This window comes from Sus scrofa, chromosome 2, assembly GCF_000003025.6.
Source record: "Sus scrofa isolate TJ Tabasco breed Duroc chromosome 2, Sscrofa11.1, whole genome shotgun sequence".
NCBI classification, from domain to species: Eukaryota; Metazoa; Chordata; class Mammalia; order Artiodactyla; family Suidae; genus Sus; species Sus scrofa.
Genome location: NC_010444.4, coordinates 86,933,822 through 86,955,860, shown reverse-complemented (window position 1 = coordinate 86,955,860; position 22,039 = coordinate 86,933,822). Strand labels below are relative to the sequence as shown.

At 35.9% G+C, this 22,039-nt stretch overlaps 1 protein-coding gene across 2 annotated transcripts in view; it reads left to right on the top strand.

Annotated features, from left to right (window-relative positions):
* AP3B1 (adaptor related protein complex 3 beta 1 subunit) overlaps window positions 1-22,039 on the top strand; it is a 266,801-nt gene that overhangs the window by 186,862 nt on the left and 57,900 nt on the right. For both annotated transcript variants that reach the window (XM_021076471.1, NM_001098585.1), the window contains 2 exon segments: window positions 988-1,060; window positions 10,793-10,899. In XM_021076471.1, the coding sequence (XP_020932130.1) occupies window positions 988-1,060; window positions 10,793-10,899 (180 nt within the window).

Genomic DNA, 22,039 nt, shown 5'->3' with positions numbered 1-22,039 from the left:
GCAAATCTGAGGTGGAAGAAATCCTAATTATATGCACATGTGTTTGAAATATTTATTCTCACCAAAGGAAAGTAGGAAAGAAAGTAAATGGATTCTTTTCAACCCTAAAGAGCAAGAGCCTGAAAATGTTATTTATAGGTTTTAGTGACTACCTTTGGCAAAAGAAGTCTAATGCAACCCAGTGTTGAAATGTAAAGTACTTAATACAATGCCTGTCACAAACTCTCTCTCCACAAGGCTAATCTATCACAAGTCTGTTGACAATTTCAGAGCTAAGTGTATTTACCCAAGCATTTCTTTTTCTTAAATCAACTTGTTTAAAAATTATTTGGTGGGTAGTTCGCATTGTGTCTGAATGGGTTAAGAACCTGACTGGTATCCATGAGGATGTGGTTTCCACGTCCAGCCTCACCCAGTGGCTTAAGGATCAGCCTTACTATGAATTGTGGTGTAGATCACAGATGCCTCTCGGATCCAGTGTTGCTGTGGCTGTGGTGGAGGCTAGCAGCTGCAGCTCCGATTTGATCCCTAGCCTGGGAAGTTCCATAGCTGCAAGTGCAGCCCTTAAAAAAAAAAAGGAAGAAAGGATTTAAAAGATGAAAAAAACAAAAAATAAAATTATGTGGGGGAATGTTTGTATTGTACACTTTCTACCACAGAGCGCCGTATTAGATTTTTATGTTTGCAGAAAGTTGTCAGATTGTAAAATAAATATTTACTTTTAAATTTTCTCCTGAAGGTCCTTTATAATCTCTAAATTAAAAATAATTTAAAATAGCGGTTTGCATGGTGGAGAAGAAATACTGTATGCCAACTGAAGTAAAAATTTTGCTTCAAAAAAATTTCGCATAAACATGGAAGCTTAATTTAATTATTCCCTCTTTTGGAAGGCAAAGCAAAAGAAAAAAATGTTTTGAAATGATAAAGACTACTTCATGGATTTTTAAATAACATGTACAATAAAAGGAAATATTTCTTATTTTACAGGAGAAAGGGAAAAAACCAAAGCAAGATGGAAATCCTCTTACCAAAGATGTTTCACTTCTAGATCTAGATGATTGTAAGTATTAAAATTTAAATTTTTCCTTCTATGCTTAATAGTAGTATTTTTCCTTTTTATAGTACCTTCAGTTACATGTCTCAAAATAAATCAGTATCTATTATGAAAGGTTTATAGGTGAAAAGGCAATAAAAAATTTTAAATGAGTTCTGTTAGTATTTTTTTCCTTTCATTCAGTGTTATCAATTTTGTATCACCTGAATAAATATAATTGAGCAAATAAAAGTGCACCAAATGCATTTTAACTTTTTTTTTTAGGGCCATGCCTGTGGCGTTTGGACGTCCCCAGGCTAGGGGTTGAATCAGAGCAGTAGCTTCCGGCCTACACCACAGCCACAGCAACTGGGGATCCAAGCCTCGTCTGCGACCTACACCACAGCTCACGTCAATGCCGAGTCCTTTAACCCACTGAGCAAGGCCAGGGATCGAACCTGCATGCTCATAGATACTAATTGGGTTTTTTTTACCAGTGAGCCACCACGGGAACCTCTCATTTTAACATCTTTTACTATAGTAATTTATACTTGCTTTAAGGAACAATTACCCGTATCTCATAACTTCCATTGTAAAACATTCATTATGAGGATCTAGACGTGTAACTTAAGGAAGCAGGGGATTTGGAAAATAATTTGAAATGGAAAGGACTCCACCACCTTCCACTTACCACACTTGTGGGGGGAACAGAAATGAGTACATGTCTTTTAGACAACAGTGTGATTTATACCTATCAGTATCTTAACTGCAAAAAAAAACCAAAAACAAAAAAAAAACCCTGTCCTAGCAAATCTACTTCTAAAACCTTAGAATCCTACAACTCTGTTCACCTCGTGGGCAAAGATGTATATTCATCTGCCTTTAAATTCTCCTGCATTGTGAGAAAGAAATAGTAGAATTAAATTTGTTGGTAGGTAGATTTTTGCACTAGAGGAGGAGTAACAACAAGTGAGATTTCTGAATATTAAACTACCGTCATTTTGCAATATAGTTTTTCCTTGCTAGGACTGAGTTACATTTTTAGGTTATCTTACTCTGTCATAAATTCTGCTCTTTTTATATTGTTTGCCTGACATATCTCCAGTTGTCATGGCATAGTCTTACTATAGAGAAATTAAAATATTTAATACAGAGAAGTACTGAACAGAGAAATTAAAATTGGAGCCAAATTAAAAAAAAAAAAATTTCACCTGCTGGGCAAAGATTTTAAAGTTTACATCATTTTTCACCTCTTGGCTAAGATTTTTAAATCCAGTATTGTTGAGGTTTGGAAAAACAGGCACCCTGCATATGTTTTTCACAGACATATAAATAAGTACAGCTTTTTAAGGTCATTTAAACAATATCTCTCAAAACTTGAATTCCACACACCTTTTGACCTCTAGCAGCTCTTTTCTAGGAATTTATCTTACAGATAAACTAGCAAAATCAGATCTCATTTCACCTTTGTTTTAGACACTTTAATGACTTAATTTTGCACTTACAGGCCATAGTCCTAGATTTCTAAGACCTTAGGTGATCTGACTCTTGCCTACCTCTCATCTGTACTGTTCATTTGGATTTCTGAAATACGCCAGGCTCATTCCTCCCAAGGGCCTTTGTTCTGCCATTTCCCCTGATAAGAACACGTCTTCCAGATCTTCTGGTGCCAAGTTGCTTCTTAGCTTTCAGATCTCAACTCAGAAATCAGGTTCTTTTACACGCCTTCACTAATCACTCTTGATTGTCTTCATGACATCTTCACTATCTGAAATTGTCTTATTTTTGTTACTTCTTATTGTCTGTCTTGCTTACTGCTATTCCTAGAAACTAGACAATACCGGGCAAATAGGGGGTACCCAGTAAATATTTATTAAATTAATGAAATGTGCAAAGGTGTACATAAAAATTTCAGTGCAGCATGATTTATTACAGCTAAATCCAGAAAATAAACAAAATGCCTACCAGTATTGTAATACAACTGTTAACAAAAATGAGGCGAGGAGTTCCCATTGTGGCCCAGTGGTTAACGAATCCGACTAGGAACCATGAGGTTGCGGGTTCGGTCCCTGGCCTTGCTCAATGGGTTGACGATCCGGCGTTGCCGTGAGCTGTGGTGTAGGTTGCAGACGCGGCTCGGATCCTACGTTGCTGTGGCTCTGGCGTAGGCTGGCAGCGACGGCTCCGGTTCGACCCCTAGCCTGGGAACCTCCGCATGCCGCGGGAGCGACCCAAGAAATGGCAAAAAGACAAAAAAAAAAAAAAAATGAGGCAAATCTTTATGTTCTAATTATATTATTATATATATGAAACATCTTAAGTTATTTAAAAAGACACATGTAGAATATGATTCCACTTATATAGAAAAGGAGTTTGAAGTCCCGTCATGGCCCTACTAGTATCCATGAGGGCACAGGTTCGATCCCTGGCCTTGCTCAGTGAGTTAAGGATCCAGCATTGCTGTGAGCTGTGGTGTGGGTCGCAGATGCAGCTCAGATCCCGCCTTGCTGTGGCTGTGGTGTAGGCTGGCAACTGTAGCTCCGATTTGACCCGTAGCCTGGGAACTTCCATACGACTCGGATGCAGCCCTAAAAAAGACAAAAAAAAAAAAAAAAAAAAAAAAAAAGGATTAAAGAGGAACTATATTCTTTACACAACACAAACATAATTGTACATCATATATTTTCGAAAAGCTACAGAAGAAACACAACAGTGATAGCTTCAGCCCCTTTGGAATTTAAGGCTGAACTAGGAACAGAGGAGAGAAAAATACTTTTATTTTTATATTTTATATATTTCCATGACAATGAATATTTTACATTTATATGTGAAGTTAAAGTTTTAAGTTTTAGGGAGTTCCCTGGTAGCTTAGCAGGTTAAGGATCCGGCATTGTCACTACTGTGGCTCGGATTGCTGCTGTGGCATCGGTTCATTTCCTGCTGGGGAACTTCCATATGCCACAGGCATGGCCAAAAAAAAAAAATTAAGCTCTAAGTTGTAAAAGAACAAGGGTCAAGCACAAAAGGAATTAAGAGTAAATGTTGCAGGGTATAAGCGTGCACTAATTCATTTTCTCCTATTAACTCTGGATTTCCTGGCAGCCAAGGAAAAAAGAGAAACCTGTAAAATGATACAATTTTTATTATTTGATTCTTTTCAAAGCTTTTTTTAATGTATAGAAATAACAGTTTTCTTAAATATTAAGTTTCGAGAATTTAATTGTAGTTTTTTTCTATTTTAAGGGAAAGTTCATCCTAACTTATATTTATTTTAACTCAAAATATATTGCTGTTTGTTTTTAATACCCAAGAACTGTTTATTTAAAAATATCTTATAATATATTTGTCAGAAATGACGCTTGGAACTTTCTCACTTTTTTTTGGCCAGTTTAGCAAATGTTTGTGGATTGTCTGATGAATGCAAGGTAGTTTGCTAGATGCTAAAACAGATGAATAGAACATGATAAGTGGGGTGTTGTAGGAGAAAAACATTGCTGAGACTGACTTTGTTATAACGTTGCTTATTAGCTTACACTAGGTCCTCATTGTCCATGGCAAGCAGTATGATCAAAAACTGAACAGTCTCCGGCAGCCTGAGTTCTCTGCTGGGAGAACTAGATTAATTTGAAGGAGGGGCAGCCATGCTCCTTACCATAATGCACAGAGGTTATTTGTTCAGTACACACTACGAACCAGGAAACCTGCAACTCCTGAATTTATCTACCTCTTCATTCAGAAAACATGTGTTGAAAACTTGCTATGATCTAGGTAATCTGCTATGTTCTACAGATTTTAAATGGACATAACATTATCTGTCCCTACCCACAGAACTCTCCAAGTGTAGTGGGAAAAACAGGTAAGGCAGCAATTAGATCACCACACTGTAAACGAAATGACAGAGTTACGCACGGAATGCTGTTAGGTAGTGATGTCCTAACCCACCTAGAAGGATCAGGACAAAATGGCTGAGCTGATTATAAGGATTAGTCAGGCAGTTGGAGCAAGAGAAGAGAGTGTGGAGAAAAAATACCTGGAAGAGGAAAGAGCTTCCTGCTACTTAGAAATTATCACTGTCTCTCTCTAAGGAAGCAGTGTAGTTAGAAACCCTAGAGATACACTGGCTCTACGACAAAATAGCTCTGTGATTTTTAAATAAGGAACTTGATACAACTTGTTACATCAAGTTTTGAATATCAAGTTTGAATTTGAATATTGTTTGAATTTGATTATCAAGTTTGATATGAATCAGTCCATCAATAGCAAGTTTGATATGAATCAAGTTTGAATTTGAGTATCAAGTTGAATTTGAATATCAAGTTTTTGTATCAAGTTTGAATTTGAATAAGTAACTTGATATAACTTAAGTTGATAATTAACTTGATGTAACTTGATAAGTAACTCATTGCATCTCTTGAGGGGATGTTATGAGAAGCCCAGACGTTAGTCTTGGTACGACCTTTAATTAAAGTGAGTTAATTTCTTTGTGTCATTTTATTCCTTTGTAAAATGAAAAAAGAATGGCTGAAAATTTTTACAGTTCCTTTAGAGTATGAAGTAGGGTATAATTTCATGGGGGGCATAATACATTAGCAAATGTTTATGCTAGGAGAATATATGGTCTAACAATAGGTTAGGCTTAGTAGTGGAAATACACTTTCTTTTTTCCAGACATATTTTACATTTCTGGAAATTAAAATAGCTTTCAGTACCTCATGCCAAGTAGTTGCTCTCAATAGGCTGGTCATAAAGCAACAATCATATTCTGATATCTTTTATAGGAAATGTAAACCTATGTAATTGCACTATTAGTGTAACTAACTCTGAAATCTTTTAAAAATTTTTATCAGCTGACAGTAATCATGCTTCAGGTAAGCCTTATGATCTGTGATTTGATATTGTTAAATAAATTGTAGTAGAGGCAGTAGAGGAGCATAGAGTACCATGGAGCTAGACTGAGTTTGCATCCCAGTTCTGTTATATACTAGCTGTGTAACCTTGGACAAGACACTTTATCCCTCTGTGCTTTAGGTGCTTTATCTATAAAATTTGGGTAACAGTAATACTTTTTAGGAGTTGTTTTGGTTTTTGGTTTTTGGTTTTTGGTTTTTGGTTTTGCTTTTTAGGACCTATCGACATAAGGAGGTTCCCAGGCTAGGGGTCAGATTGGAGGTACAGCTGCCGGCCTATACCACAGCCACAGACACATGGGAACCAAGCCCCTACACCACAGCTCATGACAACACTGGTTCCCCAACACACTGAGCGAGGCCAGGGATCAAACCCATATCCTCATGGATCCTAGTTGGGTTCATTAACCGTGAGCCATGAAAGGAACTCCCGAACATTGTAGGAGTGTTAAGAGGCTTAAATGAATTGATGAATGTAAGACCACTTAAACTGTGCTTGACACATGATAAATATTATAAGGATTAGCTATGATGGAGATGATAATGATGACACAGCAGCAGCAAATTACATTTAAAAAGTTAACTAGCTTCATACTAAACTATTACATATTAAAATTTTTACTGAAATTTAAAGTGTAATTTTGTTCAGAAGAATAACTGTATAATGACTTTATTAAATACACTTTAGAAAAGAAAAAAGTGTCTTGGAGTTCCTGATGGCCTAGCAGTTAAGAATTTGGCTTTGTCACTGCAGGGCTTCAGTCACTTCTGTAGCATGGTTTCCATCCCTGGCCTGGGAACTTCCGCATGCCATGGGCATGGCTTTTGAAAAAAAGAGTTTTGTAGAAAGTTTTGAAAAGAAAAAAACAGGTTAACATTCTGACAAATCAGTTCATATTGTTTTCATAGGCAAATCCCTTTCTCTCCAAATTGGATCATACTGAGATGCTGTTTTCCATTTGCTTCTTTCTCTTTTTATCATAAGCATTCCTTGTCTTACCATAAATATTTTTTAAGAGCTTCATTTTTGATGACTGCATGGATAGCCGTTTATATTGTTGTAATAAATTCTATTTAACAGGTTTACTATTGTTCAAAATTAAACTGGTTTCCTGTTTTTGCTATCATAATCAATGAAGTACTAACGTACCTTCATAACTATACTATTGCATTATCTCCATGGCTGTATGTATCCTTAAGATAAACTCGGAAGAGTAGAATTGCTGGAACAAAGGCTTTGAAGAATTCTCTTGTCTAAAATTGCCTTCCACAAAGTTGGTACTAGCGTAAAACACAGTAGTAATATGAGAGTACCAGATTCCTTTTACCTTTACCAGTGCTGGATTTTATGTTTAAAAATTGCCTTTCCTAATCTGATAAGTGCAAATGGTGTCTCCTTTTCATTTGTATGCCATGCTATTCTTTTTAACTACATAGAGTCATTTTTTTCTAACACATTAAATAAATACTTCACCATAGTCAGTTGGCTGCAGAATCCAATTTAGGATAAACTTTGAGTGCCAGCTTTCATTTTGCCAGACCTGTAAACAGATGTGTAATCATTTCTTTAGTGCCAGAACCTCTGTCTTCTAGATCCTGAAAGTTTACCATTGTCTTAAAGAGTGCTGTGAATTTTTCTTCTCTCATCTTTTTCTTCTTTATTTCTTTACCCAAGCTGTAGTTTTTGTTTGTTTTTTTGTCCTTTTGTCTTTTGAGGGCCACATATGCGGTACGTGGAGTTTCCCAGGCTAGGGGTCTAATTGGAACTGTAGCCACTGGCCTACGCCACAGTCACAGCAATGCCAGATCCTTAACCCACTGAGCAAGGCCAGGGATCGAACCCGCAACCTCATGGTTCCTAGTCAGATTCCTTTCCGCTGTGTTACAACAGGAACTCCTCAAGCTGTAGTTTATATAAGAGGCTGTTTCCTACTCCATTTTTATTCCTTACATGGGCATCTCATATTTTGGATGGATGGCTAGATGAATGAATGAACATACATGCATTTAGAACCCACCAGAAAAGTTACATGTTGCATGGAAAGGCAAAATATTTTGATTCAAATCAGAAAAATCAATTTCTAGTCCTAGACTGGTTCTACCATTTGCTTGTTTTATGATCTTGGCAAGTCTTAGTCTCCCGGTGCCTCAGCTTATAATGTCTTTAATATAAATTCCCTTTTTGGAGTTTCCTTCCTGGCGCAGCAGAAACAAATCTGACTAGGAACCATGAGGTTGAGGGTTCAATCCCTGGCCTTGCTCAGTGGGTTAAGGATCCAGCGTTGCTGTGAGCTGTGGTGTAGGTCGAAGACGTGGCTCGACCTGGCGTTGCTGTGGTGTGGTGTAGGCTAGCAGCTGTAGTTCCAATTAGACCTCTAGCCTGGGAACCTCCATATGCTGCGAGTGCTCGCCCTAAAAAGCAAAAAGTAAATACATAAATGCCCTTTCTGCTTTCTTGTTGCCATTATCTTACTTCAGTCCTTGTTCATCATGCTTAAACTAGTGGTAAATCCTTCCTCACTGCCAACCCAAGTGCTCTTTCCAATTCTTCAGTCTTTCTCTACACTACGTCTGACTAATCAGCCTGCAGTACCACGTGTCCTGTTGTTCCTCTGTCTGGTAGATTTTTCACAGTTCTCCTTGGTGTGTAGGATAGATCCAACCCCTTTAGCCTTACAATTTCCCTCTTCTCAGCCTTTTGTTTACATGATCTCATGCAGTAACTAACCATTTTCCTTCTTTCCTCTTAGGCAAATCCTACGCTTACTTTAAAACCAGGCTTCATTCCCTCCTGTTCACCAGGCCTTCTCTTACCACTCTGTCCCCACAGATCCTTTCTTTCCCAACTCCTTACAATACTTGCTGACTATATTGTGGTTTTCGACATAGGCCTAAGGAAATAGGGTTTGTAGCAATGTTACCCAAAAAGGGTGCACTGAAAGGGTGCAAGGGAGCAACTGAGGAGTTCATTCCCTCCTCCAGGTCTCCACTGTCTTTTTTCTATTGTGTATGTTAAGATTTTAAGATTTCCTTTGAAAATTCCCCCTTTTGGCAGTATCACTAAGAACTGTGTTATTACTTTTTTTTTTTCTTCAGGTGTATGTATCTTTTTTCTCAGTTAACTTGAAGTTGGGGACTATATCTTGAACTTCATTTTCTTATTCAATATTTAATGCTAACTTTATGAATTAATACTTGTTCTGCCTAACTTAAAAGATATTGTGAGGCTAAAATGAGAAAATGATACTTTGAAAAGTGATGTCAATTGACCATAAATGTGGAGTTCCCCTTGTGGCTCAGCAGGTTACGAACCCGACTAGTATCCATGAGGATGTGGGTTTAATCCCTGGCCTCACTCAGTGGGTTTAGGATCCAGCATTGTGATGAGCTGTGGTATAGGTTGCGGATGTGGCTTAGATCCTGCATTGCTATGGATGTGGCATAAGCCAGCAGCTACAGCTGGAATTCGCCAGTTCAACCCCTAACCTGGTAACTTCTATATGCCCCAGGTGTGGCCCTAAAAAGCAAAAAAAAAAAAAAAAAAGAAGAAGTAAATGTTACTTCCTTTATAGTGTTGTTTTGGAGTAAGAATTTGTTGGAAGCTAATACTTTTTCCACATTTTATGTTTCATTCAACAAACAGTTGAACAGTTACTAAGCAACAAAAATTAATATCTCATTGTCTGCTCACACAGACCAGTAGAAATAAAAACATGTAAAGACGCAAATTTATATTACAAGGGAAATGTGGTTGTAGAAGTGTGTCCCAGTGTATCTGTGGATAGAGGCAACACATGTGAGCTGTTTAGGTTATGTCAGGTTGTGCTTTCCCTCTATGTGCCATCTTAATGGGTAGAGGTGGCAAGGTGACAAAAGCAGAGAAGTACCTTCTAGGCAAAGGGAATAGAATATATAAGGTTCAAAGACACGAGACAATCTTGGGAACTATTATTTGGTAGACCTAGAGCAATAAGAATGGCTGCTGAAATTGGAGATAAACTAGACCTGCCCAGTATGGCGGCCACTGGTCACACATGGCTATTTAAATTTATATTATTTAAAATTTAAAATGCAGTTCTTTGGTCATGCTGGCCACAGTTTAAGATCGCGTTAGGTACATGCGCTAGTGGCCATCATGTTGGATATTACAGCTATAAAACATTCTCAATCACAGAAAGTTCTCTTGGACAGTGCTGAGCTAGATCATATAAGACCTTGCCCATTTAATTAAGGAATTGGACTTTTATCTTGTAGGCAGTTGTGAACCTTTGAAGAGTCTTAAGTAAGGGAGTGACATTCAGATTTGCATTTATACAAGATTTTCAAATTTTTTAAAAATCAAACATTTCTATATAGCACATAGCCTTTGCTGACAGCATAATTAGAAGAGAATTAGGTAGTCTAGGCCCCGTAATTAATACAATGGAGAATAAAATAGAGCGAAGATTTAATAAACACCCTTTTAAGACATAATTCAACTGGAGAACTCTCGAGTAAGCCATTGTTAGTTTTTTATATTAGTCTGAAAAAATGTTTCTTTACCTTTTCCCTTTAGTGAAGTTACTGGGTGATTAATGTTAATGATAATGTTAGGTGATAAAAATTTTCAAAAACTATTACTCAAGATATCTATATTCTTATTTTGTTATAGTATTTGCCATTATATTTTGAAAGCTAAGACTAATAACTACCATGACTTGATAATAACTTGACTAAATCAAGATGTTAAATAGAATTGTCATAGATTTATTAATCAAGGTAATTTAATTAGATTTACTAGGAAAATTAAAATGTTGCTTTTAGTAATATGAAATTTCCATGCACATCGGCTAACTTGAGCCTTTTCTTGCAGTTAACCCAGTGTCCACTCCCGTTGCACTTCCCGTACCAGCTCTCTCCCCAAGCTTGATAGCTGATCTTGAAGGTTTAAACTTGTCAGCTTCTTCATCGGTCATCAGTGTGAGTAATTTTCAAAATATATCAGCTCAGTTTTCAAATGATGCCATTGTATCTTTTTTATTGAAATAGAAATGTTTGAAGTAGATTCTTAGTCTTGAACAGTTCTTCCTCCAAGTTCAGTTCCTATCTGACGTTTTAATTCTGTAAGTATTTTTAAAGTTTGCTCTACCCAGACCATTATCATCTCACTCTACTTCACCTTGTTATCCACATTTACTTATCATGTGTGCATTTTTCTCTGGTACTGTTATCTGTCTGTTTCATACAGGATTCTTTGCCACATTGAACTAGTTTATATGCATGGATTTTGCTGTAAAGAATTGTTGTGTACATTAACAGACTATCATTCCCATAATCATTCTGTTCCTACCACACTGTTCTTTGCCATAGGCTACTAAAAATACCTGTTTCCATTTAAAAGCTCAAGATTGTATTTCTCTTCAAATTATCCGCATACGTTGATGTACATGCCACGGTGTCTCTAAAAAAAATTCGATCATGTTATTTATGGGGTTTTACTCACAGTGAGGCAGGAGACCTGCCCATCTCAAAATAATGCCAAAACCATCAGCCTTTAATAGTATCTGAAACTGCAATAACTTTTTCTAGGTTAGCCTGTTATATCCACTAACCTTTCACTCTGAATCAAGCATGCTGCCTATAATCTGTTGATATGCTTGACCTCCTGTTAATTTGTTGTCAGAAATCTGACAAAGTAAGAGATAGAACAGGAAGTTCTGATGGGCTCACAGGTAGCTTGAATAGATCTGGTGTATCAGTGGTTCCCAGGTGGCAGGACACTTCAAGGTATGTGATTGGTGACTTGAGCTGCCATGGAGCGTAGAGCTGCCTCTGCCAGAGGTGGGAAAGAATAGTACCTCATTCTTATACAGAGCTACAACAGTTCCCCCTTCAAAGCAAGTGTGATAGCAGGGCCAGCAGCAGAACACTCAGAAGAGCTACGTGTATTTCTGTTCAGCTTCAGTCAGCTCAGTTTGAAAGTATAGGTGAAAACTCTCCAGGTTATAACGTTGTTTTTCAACTGTGGAATGTGATTATCTCTTGACCACTCAGAAATGAGTAAAAATGGATTGTAGTTTGTTCTTCTTGTTGCTATAAGGAAAAAAAAAAGTCACCTTAAAAGAAATGGGGGGGGCAATTAAGTCATTTATTTAGGGAATAAATATTTATTGAGCCTTGGTGGTAGACTGTAAAGTGAAAGTGGAAATCAAAAAAATCTATAATGGAGTTCCTGTTGTGGCTCAGCGGAAACAAATCTGACTAGCATCCATGAGGACACAGGTTCAATCCCTGGTCTCACTCAGTGGGTTAAGGATCTGTCATTGCCATGAGCTGTGGTATAGGTCACAGATTCGGCTCAGATCTGGCAATGCTGTGGATGTGTTGTAGGCCGGCTGGCAGCTACAGCTTCAATTTGACCTCTAGCCTGGAAATCTCCATATGCCACAGGTGGGGCCCTAAAAATACAAAAAAAAAAGGAAAAAACCTATAGTAAAGCGCAGTTAGTCCTTGACAGGAAAGGAGGCCCCTAAAGTCTTGGGAGTCAATAAGGTAGTAGATGAGTAACTTGGGTTTTGATATCAAATGACCAGAGTGCAAATCCCTGCCTTGCCTCTTACTAGCTGTGCGACCTTGGGCAAAATGGTAAGTACCTTTTCTGCACCTCAGTTTCCTATGAAGATATACCTCCCAGGATTCTTACAAGATTAATGAGGTAATAAATGTGAATCTCTCAGAACAGCGCTTGGCACATTGTCATCACTCAATAAATATTAACTAATATTTTCAGAAGTGATATGATATGTGATAATGGACCCTGAATAGACTCTTATACTTTGCTAGCTATAAGAAGAATGCAGTTGAGATTAGTAAAGCTTATAGTAAATTTTCATTCATCACAAAGTAATTGAAGAACTCACTCTTATACTAAAGAAAATATTTTTGGGGATGGTCTCTTCAAAGGAAAAGAAAAGCACTCTATCCAAAGAATATGCAAAAAAAAAAAAAAAAAAGGATTGCCAAGTGAAGCAGGATGATAACATTCATCCCCAAAAGCTAACAAAATGATCGAACAAGTACTAGTAATAAGAATGGCAGCCAGAAATTCACCAGCTACCATCAAATCAGGAAGATATTAGAACTTTGAAAAGTAGAACCTGTAGAAATGAATCGAGTATTCTGGTGCAGAATGATATGGCTCCTAATCTCACCTCCAGCCCTTAAAACAGCACTTTAAAAAGACAAATCGACCAAATTCTAAGTTTTCTCATTATGTGTACATATTAAAAAAAAAAAAAAAAGATTAAAGATACCAGAGGAAATAAAAATGCTCAAAAATTAAGACCCTCTAATGGTATGGGACTTCAGCAAATACAGAGGACTTTTGGATCCTGAAATGAAATTCATAGATAAGAGTACATCCATACTTTAAAAATCAACATGTTGCCCTAATTCAATAGAAAGAAGAAATAAAATTAACTTATAATAAATAGTACACGGATATACAAATGCTTGACCATGACTACACTGGAAGTATAATGAAGTAGTTAAGTGACGCTGGCACTCATGTAAAACCACCCTGAATGTCACAGCTATAAAGACATACTGGTAGAGGTGTATTATATTAGCAACTCAAATATTTTGGGTTGTGATGTAGCATAATTTTCCAGAACATGGAGCAGTTTTTCTGGTAGTTACTCCTGGAAAACTAAGTACATTAAAACCTTGCCACCACCCACCCCCACAACTAAACCTGCTTTGAACTGATGTATAAAGTGTTCTAGGATCAAGTAATTTTAAACACGTTTTCCTCTCATGAATGTCCAACAAGACATTTGAAAGTTGTGAGGAACATGATACAGTCTTTATTAGATAGATCCAGCCTGTTGGTTGCAAGGTATCTGGCATTCCTGGCCTTTCCCCATTGAAGCTAGTAGCCTCCTCTACTGTCCCATCCCCCAACTGCAAACATTTGAAGGACTTTAGCCTAACAGTTAAAAATACAGACTTTTGAGCCAGACAGGCTATGTTCAAATCAGAGCTTTGCCACTTTACAAAATCCACCTTGAGTGGATCCCTTTAACTCTTGATGCCTTGGATTTTTTTCATCTGTGTAATAAAAATAATAATGCTGCCCATCTCATTGGATTGTTGTTAGTGTTAAATGAGCCAACATGTATGAAATGTTTATAAGATACCTGATACATATTAAATGCTAAGTATCTCCTGATACTATTTTTATTATGTTGTTATTACAACTTTGTAAAGGAAGGAAAGTATGACCCAAGAAAATTGTGTTATTTTTCTCTATAAAGGCTGTAAGAAAACAAAACTATTAGTATAGGTGAGGAGAGGAAAGGATGCATATTACTTACTTCATTTTTTCATAGTATGAAATCAATCAGTAATATGCAAAATTGAAATAACTTTTTTTTTTTTAATGAGACTCAAACATCGTAATGGTTTGTATATTCTCAGAAGAACAGTTAGCTGAAGTTTTAGAGGTTTGGTTTTTTAGATTTATTTTAGTTTCTTTTTCTTCAGTTCAACTAGAGTAAGATTATAGTGCCACCCTATAGGATAATTTGTCTGTTTCTCTGTGTATCTGTCTATTCACCAATGCTTACAGAGAGATTAACTGTGGTTAACAGTAGTTATTTTTGGTGATAGGATTTTTGAATGATTGGTCACTTTCTTTTTTTGTGCTTTTCTGTAATGTTTAAGTGTTTTAACATAAATACTAATTAACTTTTAAAAACAATTGTGTAAAAATGAGCAGAAATATAAAACAGGCAAAATTAACTTATAGTAGTAGATGTCAGCATAGTGATCACTTTAGGAGAATTAGTGATTGAAAAGGAGCACAGAGAAGCTTCTGGAATGCTAATAATTTTCTATATTTTGATCTAGATTCTGGTACATAGATATATATTCACTTTGTTAAAAAAACTTTGAGCTTCTCACTTAAGATATGTTTATTTTTCTCTATGTATATTGTACTTCAATAAGACTTTTTTCAGTGGATAAAATATAAACATTCATGAAAGAGGAAATATGGATAATAGGTACATAAAAAATGTTCAATAGTAGTAATGAATAAATGCAAGTTTAAACCACTATTTTGTCTGTGACATTGGCATAAATTATAAAAAAATGATCTCCATAGTTGGTGAGAGATGCATTGAAAACAGACATTATAAACTACTCCTCTGATGACAGAAAAATTAGGACATCATTCTGGACTACACTTTGGCCATCTGTAAATAGAGTCGTCAAAATATACATACACTTTGACCAAGGAATCTCATGTCAAGATTTTTCTTCCAAAGAAATAATTAGAAATACAAAGATGTATGTGCAGGGTTGTTTACAACCGCAATGTCTAGTGATAGGAGAATGATGGTTACATCAAGTATAGCAGAGTCAAATTAAAGAGTGTTGTATGATCTTTAATATGTTTTTATTAAATACTTGAATGAGGTGAAAGATGGGGTATGATATAAAGTGATGAAACAATACAAAGTATTATGTATATTATCTCAAGTTTATAAAATTGTACACTCGTGCTGTATTTTTAACATATAAGGAAAATGAAAGAATAGAAGAAAATGTATTATAATGTTAACAGAGTGTTAGATTTTTCTTTATATTTTTAAGTATTTTCCAGAGTTTCTCTAGTCAAGGTGTGCTCTATCTCTTATCCAAAAAAACAGCCTTTTTTGGAATTCCCTCTGTGGCTCAGCAGGTTAGGAACCAGACTATTATCCGTGAGGATGTGGGTTCAATCCACCGTTGCCATGTGGCTGTGGCATAGGCCAGCAGCTGTAGCTCCAGTTTGACACCTAACCTGGGAACTTCCATATGCCGCAGGTGTGGTCCTAAAAAGAACAACAACAACAACAAAAAGTCAAAAAACAGTCTCTTTTTTTTTTTTTTTTTGGATCACATCTGCAGCATGCAAATGTTCCCAGGCCAGGGGAGGAACCCATGCCACAGCAGCGACCTGATCGGCTAGAGTGACCTTAATCCAGTGCTTTACGAGGAAGAACTCTAAGCAGTCATTTTTTAAATAGATGGAGTAGGCATGTGTGCGAATGACTAGGACCCCCTTTGTTGACATCTAAGGTCTGTCTTTAGAGCAGGTCATTTGGTTTTCTAAACTCCAAAATGATGGCAAGGTAGATTTCTCCGTTTCCTTTTAACTCTAATTCTGTGAATCTATGAAATTTTGAAGCAGTGAAATTAGTTGTGTTGGGATGATTTGAGTAAGTTTGAGAAAATAAATAGACGAAACATTTTTTAGCTTATATGATGTCTTCTATTTTGTAGATGCTTTTTATTTATTTCAGTGAGTTATTAAGTTTATTTTCCGTGTATGTTTGGTATATTATGGGTAGGTTTTATTTTTTGAAACTACCAAAGTATTTACAGTGAAACCCCCAAAACAGTTCCTTTTTCACACTAAATATTTTTCAAATGAAAAATTTCACAATTTTTTTTCCTCTTTGGACCATATATTCAGAACACAGAGGTTTTTAAACATAATTTCTAATAAATATTATTATCATTGTAAGGAAAGACATTTTTTCAAACTGTGATAAAGATAATATATATATGTAGTATTTATTTCCATCTTCCATGAGAGCAGTCAACCATTGACCAAGAGATGGCTGAAAATAAACATTTTAGTTCTTGCTGTAGTAGTTGAATGAACAAACAGAATTTTTAGTGAATTATTAGTGATTTTTTTTTTTTATTAGATATTGTGAGGCTAAGAGTCACCTCAGATCCCAGGAACTCAGAAATATCACTCCTCAGAATACTAGGCATCTGGAGGGAAGGAGGAAAGAAGGGGAGGGAGGAAATTTGCTCATAAGAATAAATGCAAAATAAGAATAAATTGTTCACCTCTGGTATTAGAGGAGTGTTAGAGAAATAGTTGTTTAATGTGGCTAAAGTATAGCACATATAGGTGGGAATAACCAAGTCTGATGCTGGAGAAGTATGTTGGTGACATGCTGTTGTGAGTAAATTGTAGTTATTATTTCTTTTTCATGCCTTGGTACATATAGAAAAATAGTAGCATTTATAGTGTGCTCTGGGGTAAATAGAGCTGCTGCAGGAGATAGGAGGCACCCAACTCTGACGTTATGTTCACCAGAGGTGCCACCTGCCTTTCTTGAGGTTACTGGCAAAGGCAATAGCACAGCATACCTGTAAGCCATTTGCAGTACATTAGTAAGGAAGCACGGACCTAGCTGCCACAAAAGAACCAGTTTGATCCCCATGGATCACAATCCCTAAGTGGAATTTAATTTAGGAAGTTGCAAGAAAGTACATTAAGAAAAGCAATCCTTATAACCTGCAGTGGTACTATAGTGAGGAATAGAACAGTCCATGTAAGAGAAACCAGAGCTGCAAATTAGAAGCCCTGGTTTGATGCAATATGCTACCTGCAGTTAGCCAAACTTGATATCAGAGCACTGTCCTCCATACTGCTAAGTCTGTCTAAGACTGCTAAGGTCAACTGCAAGTTTAGGGGTTTCCTAAAACCACTCTCAAGTATATTAATTCAATAGGTCAACTCACAGAAATAAGGAAAGCGCTATCCTTAGGATTACTGTTTTATTATAGCAATAGGACACAAATTAGAATCAACCAAAGGAAGAGGTACATGGAGGAGATACTGTTTGGGTTCCAAACTCAAAGCTTCCGGGTTATCCAAAGGGCATCAAGGTTAGCAGTATGCACAGAGTATTGCCAACCAGGGCAGCTCACCAAGTTTAAATGTCCCAAGTTTTTATTGAGGCTTTATTACATAGGCGCTATTGACTGAATTATGGCCACAAGGTTGAACTCACTCTCTAGCCCTCCCCTCCAGGTCAGGCTGTTATGGCAGCCCAGAGCCCCAATCCTCTAAGCATATGGTTGGTCTTTCTGGTGTAGCCAGCCCCATCCTGAGTTACCTGATTAGCCAAGTTATAGGGACCCACCTTGAGTAATCAAGACGATTCCTGGAAGTTACAAGGTTTTAGAGATTACCTTTCAAGAGCTAGAACAAAGTCCAAATACCTCTTTAAGGTATCAGATTAAGGTGTCACCTCTTTAAGGTGAGATCACATTCCATACTACACCTATGCCAATTAAGTGTTTTATTTATTAAACAAGTATTTGAATACTTGGCCAGAATATGGGGAATTGCCAGAGATATAGTGGTATATAAGATGGGTTAGGTTCCTGCCCTCAGGGAGTTTACAGTTGAGTAGAAACAAAAACAAAAACAAAGAAAGAAAAATAGCCTCAAAAGAATGTAATTACAGTATAGTAAGTGCTTTCACTTTGTAACATAGTTTGCCCTTTGGAGAATTTCTATAATACAAGTTGTCATTATTTGTCTGATGTATAACTATTTTATATTTGCTAAACTTATAGTCTTGCCTATTTCCCCCTTTACTATGGTAGCTTAAAATCTAGCAAGGGTTACGTTTGACATTTAACGCAGTTTAGAATTTAGATATCAGAACTACTACTGCTTTTCCTCCAACAAGAGGTAGAAGAATAATTTTGAGTCTGTGCTATTCACCTTCTGCTTTCCTTGAATTGGCACTGTGGAGCATCACTTTATCACTTAATGAAGAATTAAAGCCTCACAATGTCAGAGTAAAGACAGTAGAAACAGCAGCATTAAACTGAGGTCTGTGCATGTTATTATGGGCAGCTAGCATGGAATTTTCTATGACCAGCAAAAAAGATGGCCTTAAGGTTGTAAGTATGAACAAGAAACCACTTAACTAAGGTCCCCAACCCCTTCCAGAATTTACAGACTGAAGGGGAAGAAGGAAACCCATGTTTAATGTACTTGAATTGGTGCCAGCAGAGTGAGGCAAAGAAAAGGCTTTTTTTCATACGCAAATGAAATTCAGCATCTGAAACTAGGTTTATCATTGATTCTGTGACTCTTCTTATCTAAGGAATATAGGAAAATGACTAGCCAAGTAGGCTTATAGCTTTGGCTATTAACAAAGACTGATGACTAATGAAGATTAATAAACCATAATTCATGAAGCAGAATCTGATTTTCTCAGTCTGAACTTTACTAAAACAGTATTTGGAATTATTAGGACAATTGTGCATCATAGTGATGGACAGTTGTAATTGATTTCCATTTTTCTCAAGTGAACTTTTATCTTAAGTAGTCTTTCTCTCTCTCTTTTTTTTTTAATTGATACTAGGCTAGGGCATTTTTGTTGTGTTTTCCAGTCTGCTTATCTTCTATTGCCAGAGTGTCAGCTTTCTTCTAATTTGTCTACAAGGACAAATTGCTTTGAGAGTTTTTAACTAAGTCAGATGCTAGACATTTTGTGAATATGTAATCCCATTCCCAAAACAAATGATAATGTCTTTGACAAAGATTGTTTTTTCATAGTGGTTTAAAAAAAATTTTTTTTTGCACTTTCCAAACTGAAGATTCAAGCCTCAGGCTAAGGGACAAGTCCAGCTAAGATCAAATTTCCTTTAGAGGAGGAAGAAATTATAAGTTAAAATTAAAAATAATTTTGTCATTTTAAATTTGGGAAAAATCCTTTATTTGTTCTGATGAAAGTGTCAGTAGTCATGGAACTGTGATAAAAATAATGAAAAATCACTGGCCTGGGTCTGCTTAAATTGAAAACATTTTTTAATTAAAGTTTGACAGTATTTTGTGCTTCCATTGCCCAGCCATGTCCCATCTTAGTCTTTTATTCAGTTCTCTTCTGGGTATGAGTTGCTTTAACTTTTAAATTAAACTTTAAGGTGTGCCATACTACTGCTGCTGCTTTTTCTTTCTGTACTACTTCATCGGTCTCATAGTAATAGATCATTATCATCTCCCCTTTTCTGAGGTTACTAAAAGGAGTTACTTTTTAAAAACAGATTGTTATTAATTTTTAGTTGCAGACTTTTTATTGCAGAAATATTTTTATTTGGCTGAAGCAAATGTATGCCAGTCTAAGTCCTGACTGGTGGATAGGACGCATAATGCTTTGTTGATATTCTCCACAGTGAAAAATTCACTATATCAGATAGTAATTATAATTATTAATTAGCTAGTAATTGTTATGGCCAAAAAAAAAAAAAAGGTCACCACCAAGACAAAGAAAGTAGGTGTGTAAATTTGTAAGAAATGGAAGGATTAAAGAGGTGATGGTAAAAGAAAGCTTGGGCCTTTCTTTTTCTCTTCCTTCTACTTTGTGGTATGTAGTTCCTTCCCCTGGCTGTGGGTTCCCTCTTCAGAACTGAGGCAGTTCACTTGAGACATCTTTACTAAGATTGTGGTTTTTAAGCTTTTATTTATTATAATTAAATATACTGCAATAGGAAATAGATTTTAAAATACCATTTGTTTAAAAAGGATTTAATCTTTTCTGGCAATTTTATTTTTCCATAACCAAAATTGATTGAACTTTGTATTACTGTCAACTGGTGTGTTGAAATTTTGTTGCTTGCTTAAATTGTGATATTTGCAGTAAAAATAATAATAATAATAATTTGTAAGCTTTAAGACAGCTTAGATTATTATACATTGTCTAATTACATATTATTATTTAATCATAGGTTAACTTCTGTTACCTCTGTTGCTCTTTAGAAAGCTTGCCCACATTTTTCTGAGCATAGGACAAGGCATGGTATAGAAAATTGATTTTCTATTCCATTAAGTATTAAATCTTTTAACATGAGAAACCTGACCTAAACATAGAAAATATTGTGATACTTAGAAAAATTTTGTTTCTCTTCAAAGGGAAAGAAAATGAATTTAGCTGTAGGGCACATACCCAACTAACACAAGGAAATTAATTTATTACAAGAGAGAGGAGAACGTGGAGTAAAAATAGATAAGTACGGTCTATGACCCTAACATCAAAGAAAAGTAAAAGCCACTTATTTCAGAATATATCACACATACTATTATTCAAATCATTCAGGAATGTAATTACAGACCGCTTTTATAGGCCTATCAATAAGGGTTATTTCTCTACATTTGCAGCTGTTCCACATTACTAAATATATAAATATCTCCCCCAAATACTAAATTATTACTGAAGATCTGCTATATACTTCCACTAAAAAAAAAAACAAATTCGTAGGTTCTTCTTTAACATGCATAATTTAGGTTAAAAGAGACCAGCCAAATACAATGTGTTTATCTTGTTTGAATCCTGATTCAAGGAAACAACTCTGAAAAGACATATCTATGTGATAGTCAGGGAAATGTAAACACTCTATTTTACGTGAAGTTGGGGAGAGTTTTTTTCTTTTAGGTGTAATATTAGTACTATAAGTTTCCTTGGCAAGTGTTTATTTATTAGATACACAAACCAAACTATTTACTGATGAAATTAGATTGTATCCGGAGTTTCCTTTAAATAATTCAGAAGTAGAACAAATATTAGGTTAAACAAGATTAGATAAAAGTTGATAACTTTTGAAACTTGGTGATGAGTACTTAGTTGTTCATTGTATTATTCTACTTTTGTGTGCATTTGAAAGTTTTCTTAGTTCTAAAAAATGCATAATTTCAGAAACTCACTTATTTTATATTTTCACTAAAGATTTGACAGCCATGCTTCATTAAATATGTGCCCTGTCAGAGTTAGCTTGTACATTTAAGCCAGTACATCAAAATTTGGTTCCATTTAGATTGTCATCTATGAAATTAGAAGACTGTAATAGATTGTTTCTAACTCTCCAGAAGTCTGTGGGAAATTAAGTGGCAAGGCAGCAAGTGACTTTAGTAAACATCAGTGTCACCGTGCCTTATATTTTATATTGGAAATATATTAATCTAATAAGACTCAGACCCTGAGTCCCTGGAAAATAGGACAGGGCCTCTTTATTGGCCTTTCTGTTCCCTATGCTTGATACATAATAGGTGCTCATCAAAAGTGTGTCAAGTGAATGAAATTAATCTTTCTCTGTTTTCCAGCTACGTTATTGTAGCTGATGTCATCTTAAAGGACAGTATTGTAAATCTGTTCATTTATTACATCACTGAGAGAATTATTCCTGTCAAGCACATATCTAAAACATAGTTGGGATCCTTACCTATTTATTTTATTAACATGTAACATTTAATACTAAA